The 15,018-nt window shown below is 44.0% G+C and overlaps 1 protein-coding gene across 5 annotated transcripts in view; it reads right to left on the reverse strand.

The window, feature by feature from the left end:
- Positions 1–15,018, reverse strand: part of LOC111245144 (serine/threonine-protein kinase DCLK1) — a 92,852-nt gene that overhangs the window by 40,570 nt on the left and 37,264 nt on the right. Inside the window, exon 1 of one of the 5 annotated variants that reach the window (XM_022793092.2) lies at positions 3,884–4,263. The exons of the other annotated variants lie outside the window; for them this stretch is intronic. Coding sequence (XP_022648827.1) covers positions 3,884–3,932 — 49 coding nt within the window. The 5' untranslated portion in view covers positions 3,933–4,263. Of the gene's footprint in view, positions 1–3,883; positions 4,264–15,018 lie in introns of those variants that run through there. 5 annotated transcript variants of the gene reach the window in all.

Raw genomic sequence — 15,018 nt, forward strand, 5'->3', positions numbered from 1 at the left:
GCTGCTCAGCTGGCTGCATTATTCGCTTGCAGGCCCAACCCTTCACTTGGCTATCGTATCGAACTGTGGATGCTGCCAACGCGGGCTCGCGAATGAATCTGTGAAATCGCCGTCTACCTGACAACAAAGCAACAGAGCCAGTGGTGACGACGACGGGCGCTCATAACGGTAAATTAGCACTGAAGAATCGCTTCCATAGCAGCATCGGCCGTGGCCTAAGTAGCCAGCGAAAGCCAGCTGTTATTACGTTCCGAGCGTCATTACGAGCAGTTCGGCAAGATATCACAAGGCTGAGAACAGAATGTGAAACGTTAAAAAACGTCGAAGGACTCGTACTTCTAGTGGACGAACCAATCGAACGAATGGACGTATCAGGTAAAAGACGTCGCTGCGACCTGATGGCGTCCTTTGTCTATTTTGCTATGCTGGTAGCCGTTGCATAGTCAAATAACGCGTTTAGCATGTTCTTTCTTATTCTTACTGTTATTATCCTCGTCATCGCCCCGACTCCCAAAAGATTAGCTCCTTTCCTGGTGGTTACTACTATGGTTGCCTGTCTCACCAAGGTACACACTTCGACGACACAACATATTGAGGAGGCACGCCGACGGGCGGGGCAGGGTGTGGCGCCATTACCACTCAGTAAAAACAGCCGCAGCAGCTTTACTAATGAGTACTAAGCGAGCACCTAGTGGAGCGCCCCAGCGACAAAGAGCAGACGGAAATCGAGCCCACTTCGACAATAAGCGACCAACGCACTTTTCCCCTTACATTTTGCCCGCTCATCTGTTTCTTTGCTTGTTTGGTTAGATAACGGTGTTTGTGAGCAGATCTGGAGCAAACAGTCAAGCAAGTACGTGAATGCCCATACAGCGAATAGAAACATCACAATGAATGCTAATGTTCTGTGAAAGTTTCCTCAGTCGACTAAATTTGTGCTACGATAAACGCGATAACAGATTTGTCCAGAGCTGCAGCAGGAATCAAGGGTATTACTGCACCGTATTTGGTATGACGGCCACTCATGTCTGTCTGCGTACGTATAAACACCTACGCGGCATATGTGATAAACGACCAGCGTCGCCGTCGTTCTCAGTCATATCATCGACCAGATCCATATTTGTAAATATTATTAGTAAGAGTGCGTGTGTCTTATGCTATAAACGGTAACCAAACAAGTTCGTTTGCAAGATAAGGCGACGTCCTATCCTAACAAACCGATATAGTATCGTATAACAGATCCAGTAACAACACACGACATGGCCGTGTACATGCATAAAGGCCAAATTCAGGTTACGTTGAGGCGCCTGCATTATTGTCGTTTTTACCTCAAACTTAAATTTGTATTGCAACATATTATTGACAGCAGTATATAACAATCATACTTACTCCGTTCACATCACATACAAACTCGTTTTAAACTCGGCATTCAATGTCTTGCTTTTATACGTTCAGAGTATCTTGTTTGGTCGCTATTGCTGATAGCAGCGATAAGGTGATTCTCTTTCACTTAATTCTCAGGTACCAGCATGTGTTTTACCGATGTCTGCTGAAGTTAGTTAGTTAGTTACAATAAGCAGCATTCTACGCCTACTATATATTTAAATAGGTCTGTCTGTGCTGGGCTCGGCCGAATATGCCCGAAGACGCCTACATGGCCTCACCTATCAGTGGGTCGCTTTCTTGTTTTATGCATGTTGCTAGCTGGCTACCCAGCCCAAACACGCTCAGAATAAACTAAATTCAACTATTGCTCTCATATACATATTCGACTACTGATCTGTTGAAATGGAACCAGCTCATGGTATCCACAACAACAGCAGTACGACTATCAGGTAAGCTAAACCATGCACAGGTCTGTAGAGACAGCTGCAAAAGAACTGGCCGTGTTAAGGGCTTTGCAAAACGAATAAACGTACCGTTTTCTTTATACTCCAATTCACAAACTAATGCTCAACCCTAACTCAGCCCTACAGCCAGGTGACTAGTTAGGCCAGATCGGGTTAAAAAGATTGACTTCACCTTCTTTCGCATGACATTACAAAGCCTTTTGATTATTTGCGTCGACGTTAGGCCAAAATAGGCCGGCACTTACATCGACACGGCTTGTCGTGACGGCAAAAACCTGTTCCGCTTCAACGACAACAATGATGATATCGACAACGGCGCTCGCGCACGCATACAGTCACACGATAATCGTTGCCGATGATGTAAGCAGTCAAGCGAACGCTGTGTAAAGCAGTAACGGCTCCACGCCGGCACACAAAAGCCATGTGACGGTCGCATCACTAGGGCGTACAGTGTGTATACGATGGAGCTGGGTTCGCGGTAAAAGTAATTATCTATAACATCAACATCAAGTATTCGATCTATATGTGGGTATATATTTTTCGCATTGTTTTTTTCCAGTAACTTAATAAGATAACACGAGCACTCATGAATATATTATGATTTGATTCGAATATTAATGTTAGAGCTAAAAAAACACCCAATAAAGTCTAGTTTAAAAAAGTCTATCGGGGTGGGAATCGAGCCAAGTTGCCATCTATTCTCTGGGGTGTGCTACGTAGCTTCCCCTTAGAGACAATGTATACCTGCTCTCCTCTTCGTTCGATACCCCGCTTAGCCTTTATTGTAATGTTTGCTTCGAGCAGTAATAGTAGGATGGAGAGATCCGATGCGCGCAGATCGTAACTGGCACCATGGGAAGGAGGTGGGGAGAAGGGGTAAAAAAGGAAAACTCGAAAGCCGTTTTCAGTCCGTTTCGTTAGAGGGGATAAAGTGAGAGCACTTCTCTCTCTCTCTCTCCCCCCCTCTCTCTCTCTCTCTCTAAAGTGTACGATCCCAATGAAGACTCCTTCATCGATGCCCACTGACCATGCACAGGGGGCGTCAGACAGCTTTTCCTCGACTCTCATGGAGACTCAACTTTGCCTCCCCAGGGGGGCCCTACATTATAGCTGCTGCTACTGCTGCTCATGTCACTATGACTCAGCAAATTCTCGCAGCCTAACAGCAGAGAAGCGAGTAGTCTTTTGCAACTAAGCTAAAGGGATGTATCTGAGATAGGTTTCTCACGCAGCCATTCGAAAACGGCGATCGTTCCATTCATGCCGCCTACAGGGACGTTATACTTCTCACACTGTTTCCCCCTAGCATTATACATTGCACCTGCGGCAAGGCTCCATCAGCAAGCCTACTCAAACTTAGCTATAAAATGGGACAAGAGCATAGAGACGTTCTCAGACAGAATGAGCGCGATGATCCTATGAGAAGGCGCAGGGCAACTGACTAGGAAAGAGTGAAGCAATATTGAGATATTTTGAATGTGATTCGACTGAACTTTGTATGCATCGGTATCATGGAAACATCAGCCAGCAAACTGATGTGAGACGCAGCGTGTAGTGTGATGTTAGCTTGAATTTTCACTATGACGGGCTATTGTGCGCTGGGACACCGATTTGCGTTTAATTAGTTTTTATTTAGTCAGGTCGTTTACTTTTATTTTTGTTTTCATAATAAAGGTCACGTGTGACTTAAATCCGTAAGTACGGTTGTTTTCTTTCTGACTTGACCTTGTCGATAATTAAGTAACCGTGATCGACCGTTCAACGTCCTCTTTGATACTCTTAGATACACTTTTTTAAAGCTTTTGGCACCCCGAGCACTTCACCAGTTGCAGAATTAGTAAGTGTTTATAGTCGGATTCATTTGAAAATTATTATAGCGCAACGGCAGTTCGAGATTCAGGACCCTCTTAGTTAGAGCCATATATATTTGTCTGGCCTGATTAAGGCATACGAAACACCGATTTCAACAAGCTGCCGTGCAGAAGGTTTGCTGTAATTTAATTCAAACACATTATGTTAAGGGAAGAACTCACGAAGGTAGAGGCGTGGTGTGCACGACATTGACGAAACGTCGCCATGCATCAATATATAACTTAGTTTGTATCACTGGCCTGGGTCGAGTAAAACTCCGACCTTGCATAAATCACTTGCACTTGATTTGACATTAGGCGCATTTGTTGCGCCAAGGAGACAAAAAAGGCTGATATTTATCGTTCTAACAATGTCACCGTGTTTGGCTACTCGAGTTCACAAAGAGCACATCCACTGACGTTTCCGCTCGTTGCAAGCAGTCATCGTAACAGCATCATAGCACGGTACGACTTAATATCGAGATTGAAATACTAAGCAGATTGGTAAAATCGCTGAAGAGATCGTCTACGCAGCTAGCGTATTGACCAACGCTGCTGACTGGGCCGAATGCCAAGGCCGAATTTTTGCCTGCAACGTCGAGTGTTTCGTCGTGAAGCACCGCGGGAAAAACAACCTGTGAACGCATTGTTCAAAGGTGCAATGCATCCATGCTGTTCATGGAAACGCAAAAGCAAGCTTATATTCTATAGTCATTTGTTTAATCTTATAAGATAATTAACAGTGAACAGCAGGTTTTTTCTTCCAACCAAATGTGCATGACTATATAGTAGTTAATATACAGTGGTTTGTGACCTAGGCTTGGGCATTCCTAGCATTAGCTATAGGCTCTAACACCTTGATATCGGCCTGCGCTTCGACACACTATTTAGGCCATATTGAAGGCGGGTAACTTAACAGGTTACCTTTAAGTTGCTCTTTCATTACGAGCCAGTTATCTTGCTTGATTTAACTGTTTACTCCTGAGACGCGAAAAACTATTTTTTAAACAATAATTATATCCTACAGTAAAAGAATCTATAAGAGAAAAATGACCCCTGGCGTCAAATTTAGATCACCCGCTTTTTTGACACTCTTTCTCGAAGTTTCGGTTGCAATTCATTTCGTGGGGATATGTTGACCACACCGGATGCTTTGAATGATTAATAAATACCATTGATTTTTACAGTTTCGGAGATTGGCGCTTTATGTGCCGCCGTATTATCGGTACCTATCTCAATCATACTAGTAGTAATAATAATAGGATTATTATTATTACCGCTACTATTTGGTAGTGGCGCAGTGCGCCGTGATGGTAGTAGAAGTGGTTCGTCGCTGAACTTCCTCTTGCTTTTCCTCGGCTATGTTGCGTTGGCTCGCAATGAGCGTCAACGAAGACAGACTGTTGACCACGTAGCCAATGGCGGAAGATGGTTCAGTCCCGCCGGGCCTAGTGGGGCAAGCGAGCAGAGCGATTCGAACCAAGGCACTAAGCAGCGATACAGCTGACTGCTTTCCTATAATCGCATCTAGATTCCGTCGTCTGCACGCTGGTGGCGTAGTTGGATGTCTGCGCGCCACCTATGTTTACGTAGCTTCGTGAAACTAACCAGCCAAAGCTGAATTGAAGGAAGTGAACTGGTTCCGGACGTTCGCGGAGGCACTGATGAGGAAGACCACTTCTCAGTAGCAGCGGCAAGCAAAAGTATGGCGGCAGTCGCGATGCGCTTCGCTTTCTTTTACTGCCACTCAGACGGACGAATCCGACGGATGTTTCCAGCAACCGCGATTATTTCGCTGCTAACTTTTGTACGGCGAGGGAAGGCTAGTTCTGTCTTTCGATAGATTTTCTCCCTTAGGCTCCTGCGATCCGAATCCAAAAAATCCCAACTGGTATTTACGGCGCGAAGCTCTAGCTTCGTTGGTGAACTGTGGGATTAGCCAGATTCAACAAATCGAGTCGTCTATGTAATAGATAACAGCTGGTGACAGCATCGAAGCGTACTACTGCGATGAGTCCGAGCATAATTGAAACTGACAACGTGTCCAGTGTTATTAGTAAAATGTATAAGGCTTCTCACGATACTCACACAGGACGCGATATCAAACATCCTTGCTTGAGCCTACTAATTAAAACAGCTATAGCTTGCTTTGGCATGCATTTAGCATGCGATCTGTACGGAAATGCACGAAAAATAGCTTTAGATAAAAGCAAAATAAAGCATAACACGCCATGCACAGCGTCATTTCGAGGCGACGAAGCTTTTAAGGTGACCTGAAGGTTAACGGACGAATCCTAATATACTGTATTGCGATGTTTATTGGATGACTTTTGTGATTCACTTGTACTCTTAATAAATATGTCGTTTTCCGCCAAAGACACGGTTTTTATCCCTGTGACGCAGCGAAATTCGTACCTCGAAATGGTGTAACGACTCCTATCTAATTTACAAATCCAAATTCTATAGAGAGCATACCACTGTAAGCAGCACATTCGAATAGGAACGGGTATCGGACAGTAAAGAATAGCGCCGTTTAAATTTGCCCGCTACTCTACGACAAACTAATTTACTTACCGTGTTATCTTAATGCAATACGATTCATCACAATCACGAGATTAACAAAACGAAGCGATCGCTATAGGTGATGCAGGTAGTGTCAAGCCGAGAAAATTCCATTATCCCGCTCGGCTTGTTATTAAACAAATTTACTGGCATTAATCTCCTATAACTGTACGATTCTTCCAATTAATGATGTAAACAGAAGGGGCAGAATAATCCAGCTTAATTAGGCCAACTGGTATCTGGCCTGCGCTGGACGCTGCTTTGAACAAGGTATCGAACGAAATCACGAACAAAAAATATGACAGCTATGGCTGGAACATGGACGAAAACAGGTCCAGCTTTGATTATCACGACCTGTCGCCAAATTCTCGTATCAAGATATGTATCACTGCGTGTAATTTATTATTGTGCTGGCCTCCATTGGGGCCGTTTTGCAGTATTAAGCGGGCGCAGTACAGACGTTGTCGCACATGAACCCAGCCAGTAACGGCATTAGTTCGAAAAAAAAAAACCCGCCTTGAAACGCTGAACGCGAGCCGTACGTGAACATGTCTTAATCTGTCCTTCTGGCGCGCACACAAAAACACATGCATAGTCAAAAGGCCACCTCTAACAATAATCAAATCATTGATTATTGGTAGCGTGTTGGCTAACACGAATTCTTTTACTGATAAAACTTTATCTAAATTTCGTGTGTTTCTATCAATCAATATTTTTGCTTGCCTTCGAGATGGGGGCAGCAGTTCAAAGGAATACAGAATACAGATAATAGGATTTTGAAAAAATTTAACATAAAATTGGAAAAAAGAATGCGTTACAATTAGTGCGATGATCAACGCGATCAGTGTATACATTTCAAAAGGTCGTTAGTAGTAATAGCAGCGCTATTGAAGTTTATACATAGAGTTCTACTGTAGCCACCCTATAATGTTTTATAATAAAGATAATATCTAATTGCAGTATAAATTCCCCTTTGCTCAGCGCGGTAACAATAGGCTCGCTAATCATTTACAATGAGTACTGCAATTGCGACCTATGGCTCGTCAACTCGTCACCCTCGAACAAGATATCCAATGATCTAAGGACACATTTAAATAGGGCTTTGAAGCCACGTGTTGTCAGAAATGATCGGTGCGAACAAAAAAAATTGCACCACGTTCAATTCTGCTGCAACGGTAAAAAAATTTCAGTAAAAAGACCCGTGTCTAGATATTGAACTGTAGAATGCGATCGAACTTTCTTCTGTAGCTTCATCTGACTGCGACACATCAAAGCTACAAAGTAATAAACATTAGATAACCAATCGTATAACATTTACAAAAGCCTAGAAAATTACAGGCCCCTTACTTCAAGCGTTTTTGTCACAGATAAGCATAGTTGAGTGTAGATCGATCTGCAAAGTAGTCTCTAAGAGCTTGCATGCATTATAATTTATTCTTTCTAGTCTATCCGTTTAGACGTAGTACACAACACAGGAACGGTAATGAAAACACAGACTTCATACGGTCCGCTTTGACTTAATGGTTTCTAAATGGGAGTGTAGGGAGAGAAGTCGCTCCCACTTATGCAGCGTGTGTAGTGCAAAGATTGACCTCGCGTAGGCTATTTTTATATGGCCATAGTCCCATGTATAATGTCCCCGTTTATTGCTTCCATCGCCTAAATCCACCTCGTGCTTTTAGCGAAAAGGGCTGATCGCCCACCGTTCCTTTTGTCACAGCTGAGACGCGAGAGAACAACGTACGTACAGACAGTTTCCGGTGGGTAATCTCGAAGATTCTAACCTTGGTTGCGTACGGAGTTGACCTGCGCAACCGAGCAAAAATAAAGTCTTTTCACGTTCGGAAGTTTTTTATAATCCTGCAAGCAGAAGGGACTGGAATATACTTCCGTAAGTAAAAATTGATTATATATGTGCACGTTTTCAAGTTTCAGTTTACGTATTTTCAAATTTCTATTCGTCAGTTGTTTATCGTAGTAACAACATATGCTACTTGTACGGATGAAAGCAAGTTCGAACGTAAGTTGTTTTGCTTAAAAATTTCGAACGTCTACGAAAGCCATAACAGTTACTCAATGTCCCTTTATGTGTAGGAAATTTCCATGTATACGACTATTTGGTTTTCGCTGCTAAAGAATTCTATATCAGTTCTATCTTGCTAGCTCATTGCACTGCAGACCACTAGCGTCATTTTCTATAGTTAGCAGCTATTGGCTTTCTATTGCCTATCACGTGACCCTGTCTGCAACCCAAGAAAATGATTGGCGTTATTAGCTCTGTTATTACGTTAAGGTCAGACTTCGGCTAACGATGTTTTTGTGCAACCCTAAACAAGGTTCAAACAAACAAAACAAACACAAAGGTGGCATCATCATCATCACCACCATAAGCACCAGATACAGGTACCGTACCACTATAGCGCGCAGTGCTGTCATATTTCCACACTACCATACGATTTCCGCCGCTTTCGAAATTAAATACGATTTGCTATTTGGAAAAATCGTGGTCCTCTCCTATCCTAAACAACGAAGCCTTTCTTGAAGGCATTGATTGACTGATTCAACCAACTCGCACTAACACACTCTAAACGTTGAAGCTCGTCGACAAAGGAATAAAACGATAATGGCCTATACGGGAAGTGTGGTTTGAACGGCGTTTCGAAGCCTTCCGGTAACCACAACTCGATAACTCGAAAAAGGTTTCTAATATAAATCGATATTCCATATGATGTAGAAATGAACGTGCACAGGCATGACCGCCTCTTGGGTCAAGCCGCAGGTAAAACACCTAGATCACGAGAGTTCAACGACTTTTTGGCCGGAGTGAAGGTGTATCCTGGTACAGTGAATGCGTCGGAAGGCGTTCGTCGTAAGCATCATGCGTACACAACAGAGCAGGACAACAGCGGACGGCCGTCAAAATATAGTGATATAGAAAAGTCAGCGGTCGGAGACACACAACAACGACTTCTAGCGCTATTGCACAGACCCATCGTCAGAACGATTTACCCCCGTAATATTATACTGTGAAAACCGCCTCGTGGTTTCTGCCTGAGTGGCGCCGCTGCCATAGTGGTAATACACAACGAACCGATACGGGTCTAACGCCGTAATATCGCCAACGCCATCTTCATGCGTACCGATGACGACCGTAATGATCTGCATAATGATGCTGACGATGAGAGCTATGTTGATGCATCATTGCATGGCCATTGCGTAACCCACAAAGCTAACACAGCAGTTGTTGCTGCTACTCCTGTTAGAGCTATCGATCGCACCAGTCTGTAACGTACGAACTAATAAGGAGCAACGGGGCAGTAAACGGCGGAATGGATGCTAAGCGGCGTGGTACGGCACAGGAGAAATATGTTAACGAACATACGTACCACAGCTATTGACGCCGTGATGAGAATGGTACCGACAACAACAACACGACAAGGTCGTCGGACTCGTAAACACGCAGATTTAATCACGGCAGTTGCAGTCACCGTGATTGTAAGGGCATAGTGACTTGCCATAGAACTAATCCAACAGGCATATTGTCTCTATTGGGGCCTGTTCATCTAACGATAGGGTCTGTTTCATGCCGAAACTGAGTCCTGATATTGGCAAGGACGAGGCCAGCGCGTCGCTTCCCGTTCCGAACCGCAGTTAGGATAGCTCCGACTGCTGGCCGACTCGAACCCGAAAACAGAAATAGACCAATTGAAACAATAATGGTCACAGTAAATTCATAATACTGCTTTAGCAGTTGTAAGTAAAAACGCTAATGCGAGTTGAACAAAGCGCGTGCGAAGACATTAACAATAGCAACAAAAGACAAAGATTAAGAAGCAGACTCACTGGGAACATAGCTTACGTCACCGAAATAACGAAGGACTTGGTAAAGACGCTGAGGAGCACAGTTTCTGCAATTCAGTATCAAATACAACATACAATTGGTATCGACAGTCGTCTCAGGGCCTAGGAGCAATCCCAATAAAGATGACGACAGCAACAAGCAGAGCTAGGGCCATTCGGATCCTACGGACTCAAACAGATCAAATCAGGTAACTCTGATGTGATGGTCGTAGTGATCGTTACGGCTCGCATCACCGTCGCCATCAATACTATGATTGATAGGTAGGAGAGGTCACACAGCCCCTCGTCTATGTCGTACCAACGATGACGGTGTACGGCTCATGTCGAATAATTACTATAATTTGTTTAGTAATGCGAAACATCATTTCGATGTAAAACATCGAAAAATAATTACACAGTATAATTTTGCTGACCGTTGCTACGTATACACACTCATATGACAGATGCGTAATACGAACGTGAAGGAATATAGGAACAAACAACAACAGACAGTCATAGTTCAACGATTGGACAACGATGATACAACTCGGACGGTAGATATGCTATAAATCTATTGCGGTCCTCTTTTGCTTCTACTCTTATGACCCATGAAGCGAACGCTCTCAAATGGATTGCACGCACGGTCTCTGACCCAGCCAAGAAGACCAGGCGACCCGTTTTCGGCTGTTCTGTCATTCCTGCCATTGTGGTTATAATTCCGGTGCTCGTAACTGGCGGGAAACGTATAATACGTTTACACCACTTTTTGTTTCACTGATTAGCGTTCGCGGCCGCCTATCTGACAGGTAAACCACGGCGGTGAACGTTTAAATACGTTGATGTACGCGTGCCATATGAGAACGCCAAAAAGGAAAATCGCTTAGCAAGCCAGCTATTCAGTTACGTGGTTGACACCCGAGGCGACCAATGTACGACGACGTTTCGCGTAGAGTCTCGCCAGCCCGATCTTTTCTTCATCGCGCTCCTTGTACACAATAGACAGCTCAGAGAGGATCCATGATGGTCAGTGGATGTAGCGGTCCGGCCGACGTAATGCCGAACACCGAGAGAGGCATGACATGAGCGAAACACGATGACAAAACAACACTAAGCATCATTGAGCATGCGTGCGTACGGGAATGCGTATTTGTGCAAGTCTATACGTAATATGCGGCTGTGAAACTGTCTGTCGCGGGAAAACAACGGCTAGGTTTAGTGACGCGGCAGCAGTTAACAAATAATGTTTATAGCGCAATTCATTGTTCTCACGTAATAAGGGCAATTGGTAGAGCAAGCAAGAGATCTAGTTTAAGTGCATTGGTGATGGATTATTGCACAATGCTCGACGGACCGGCTAGGATTGACCGTCGCTGTGTATGTATCCAGCATTCACAGTAAAGGTTCGGTACTTGGGCACAGCTGAGAAGAGGTCGGGTTAGCTAACTGAATTTGTCTTTCGTTGAACATGTTTGTGTAATGGATGTGGCTACTGGCGCATTCTCGTCGTAGCGACTACTTACCAGCAGGGTGATTGCTGACGAGGCTCGATAAGGACGTCATCGATATAAGCACTGTCCATAGACAGCTCCCTCCGATCCGAACATGAGCATTTCGCGCTAGAAGCACACTGCACACTCCTGTTTTGCCGGTCTGAATTAACACCCCCTAATAAAATCCTCGGCTGCCCTAATCGACCCTCCGACTTCGCCAATGTTAACTAATTTTAACATGACGCCCCATACCTACAGGAGAATGCACCAGCTTTGCTTCATCCTCTATCTCATTCACCTAGAAATCGTAGATCCAGCTAAGCCTAAAACGTTTTAGCCCCTTCTGAGATTCGAACGAGCCCCAAGTAAACGGGAGAGCTGCTGATAAAATCACATACATCACTAGCACTTTGACCCGTGCTAAGCATTCGGCCAACCCTCTTTTACATTGCTCACTGGAGGCCGTGTTATTTCGCTTATCCGATCGCTGTTACCCCATAATAAAGATAATGAGAATAGTGATCTTGCTTCTTTCCTCCATCTAGCCTGATAACGGTTAGAATACTGCACCTCCCTACCTACCTACCTGCCTGCCTAGCGCTGCGGAGTTCTCTTAATCCATCCACGGAAAGAGAATGCAGCAGCCGAGAAGAGACGATGCTCTATCGCCCACAGATAAATCTATTTGTGCAGTATGACTGTACCAGTAAGAGATAAATTGCTACTGTTATCTAGCTAGGGCCACTTCGACGAAGAAATAGTTAATATATATATCTAAAGCAAAACCTACAGCAGCAGCACGCTGGGACGTACTGCAGCGTTCATACGAGCAGGGTAAAAATACTATATCCGGGAGTCCCCCCCATTTGCTGTTGTTGTTACTGCGGTCGTTATACTGCTGTTCAGTAATCATTGATAGCGTTTTTACTGCGCAGCTGCGAGAATTCTGTTGTTTGTCAGTACGGTACATCAATATAAATTACATGCTAAGATCAAGGAAGATTTCAGGTCGGATGCAAACTTTTTTACTGATTGGTTAATGCTTTATGTGTGGGGCATAGCGAGTGGAAGCGTCAGAGTCAGCTCAAAGGCAATGGAGTGCAAACGTCGAAACGTCAGTGGCAGTAACAGTGATAGCGAAATTGCCAAGATTAGTTCATTTGCCACCCTTGTGCTGGTTTCGCCGACAATAGTTCGGCCAAGTGGCGTGATTGCATGTGTGGGCAATCATATGCTCGCTAGTGTTATGAGAAAAATATTCTTATTGGTCAGTTTTATACGAACTTCGCAAACTTGAAACAAGTTCGAGTAGCTCCGAGTCGGCAAAGTTCAATTCTACTGCCCAACCAAGTTCTTATATCTGAGATAGACAGACAGTCACATCATTACTTTAGTCTGCGTTCAGTCCTGTACTGGCTGTGTGATCTGTTATTCCGACTCTTGTCTACCGTCTTACCAACAAAGTACTTCCTGAAATATATACTCTGTTTATTCTGTTCCTTTCGACTCTCTGCTTGAAGTCTGCATGAAATCTGCTGTGGAAGAGCACAGGGAAAAATAGCCAACGTAAATTTCCAGTTTTTTTTTTTTTACTTAGAAGCTAGTGGATCTTATCGTTATATGTATATCAAGTATATACAGAATTTCTTGAATAGCTTTTGTAGTAAGCAGCGCTCGTACAAATGATAATACAAATTGCGCCGGCATCGGAATAACTCAGGTCATACCTGAACAATGTTCCCTGACCTCTACGACACGGCAGACGGGTAGCACCTACCGATAACACGAGTCACGCCTCGAAACAGTTCTTTTAGCACTACGAACGACCGCAATTACGTTGCTATTTGGTTATTAAAAAAAATAGGTTACTCGTTAGCAATCGACAGGGAAAATGCTGCTGACGAACGAAAACGATCCCCATCTATCGGCCCCCCGCACCCATCAATAGCAATTTTCGTCACGAACATGATAACGTAAACATTGCTACGCGATACTACAGAAGCAGCTGAGTGGCCTACTGACAGCGGCATTGAGCGAGTGAATGCGTCATGGATACAGCCGAACAAGGGTCCACGTAGTGGCCAAATATCTGCGCAGCTTCACGCACCTCAACGGAATCTGACTGCGCTCGTAAGTTATGCTATTCTGTATGAATAGATCAGTGTGCATGTTTTATATATGTTTGAAAAATGTCTGGAGAGAAAACGGTGCAGTGGAATATTGAAAAGGCCAGATGACTTTTCCTTCGAACGACGCCGTTTGAAATCCTGAATCTGCTGCTTGAAATAGCAAATTGCCCAACGTCTACTTGTAGGAATATGCGGTCCGGATGAGCCGTAACGAGGTAACGGTGGCTTGGGACGTGCTCTGCATTATAATAAGCGACAACAGTTTTAATTATCTTTACGCAGTTACCGCTGCCGTCCACGATTCATATTTGAAAAAGAAAACATGCGCTGATCTTCACAAACTTCAGTTGTTACCCAGGAAGATTTAACAGGACGAACGGTTTATTCTCGATTACCAAGCACCAGCTAGCTATGCTGTATATAGATGCTGCATATGCCGCAAGATCATAGTTTCATCACCGCTTCCGTCCAGTATGACTGTGTCATTAATATGTTAGAACGCCTATACATTCTACCTAAATGCTTGTACTTGATGAACGAATTACCTATCGCAACATGAAACGTAAAACACACACATACTTCGTCACGTATCCCTTCGCATCTAAAATGCCCTTATTTCTGTCTGAGAACGAGTACATATTTGTACTCTATCGATGTTCTCCTGATGCTGCATAGGGACGATAACAGCTACCGCGTACCCCACACGGAACGAACGGCGTGTTATTTACACGATATGTGGTAAGGCAAAAAATAAAGTGCAATCACGCATGCATTATACGGAGCACGTAGGTGTCACCGCTGACAGCCATCTGCGCGTGGCTGTCAAGTACGTCAAAGGCCAGGCTAACATAGATCAAATATGCCTAGAGAACGCCTCAACTCCCTTCAAATCGTATCGGATCACGAGTTCACTTCACTGAAAGTCCATACGCAGTATAGTACACAAGACAGACTACGACAGGCCTACACCGAACTAAATGAGAAAGACTGTGTTAAAAAAAGGAAAATACCAAAACGTAATGATGGCAGTGGTTGTGTGCGAATCGCATGCAAACAATCGATCTTCATTGCGAGAAATCAATATACGACAAGTACCATATAGCAACTATATGCCGCAGAACATATATGAACTATACTGCCGAATTCGGACGTATAGCTACCGTACATAGGTACTAACTCACCTCTACCTCTAAATCAATTCTGGATGAGTCAATCGTAAGACATCTGTGTATTAGCTAAGGGCGATATTCATAGAAAATTTCGATTCGTTTATGGGCTGCTGATTATCGTCGCTGGG

This window comes from Varroa destructor, unplaced genomic scaffold, assembly GCF_002443255.2.
Source record: "Varroa destructor unplaced genomic scaffold, Vdes_3.0 BEIS01000002.1, whole genome shotgun sequence".
Classification (NCBI taxonomy): domain Eukaryota; kingdom Metazoa; phylum Arthropoda; class Arachnida; order Mesostigmata; family Varroidae; genus Varroa; species Varroa destructor.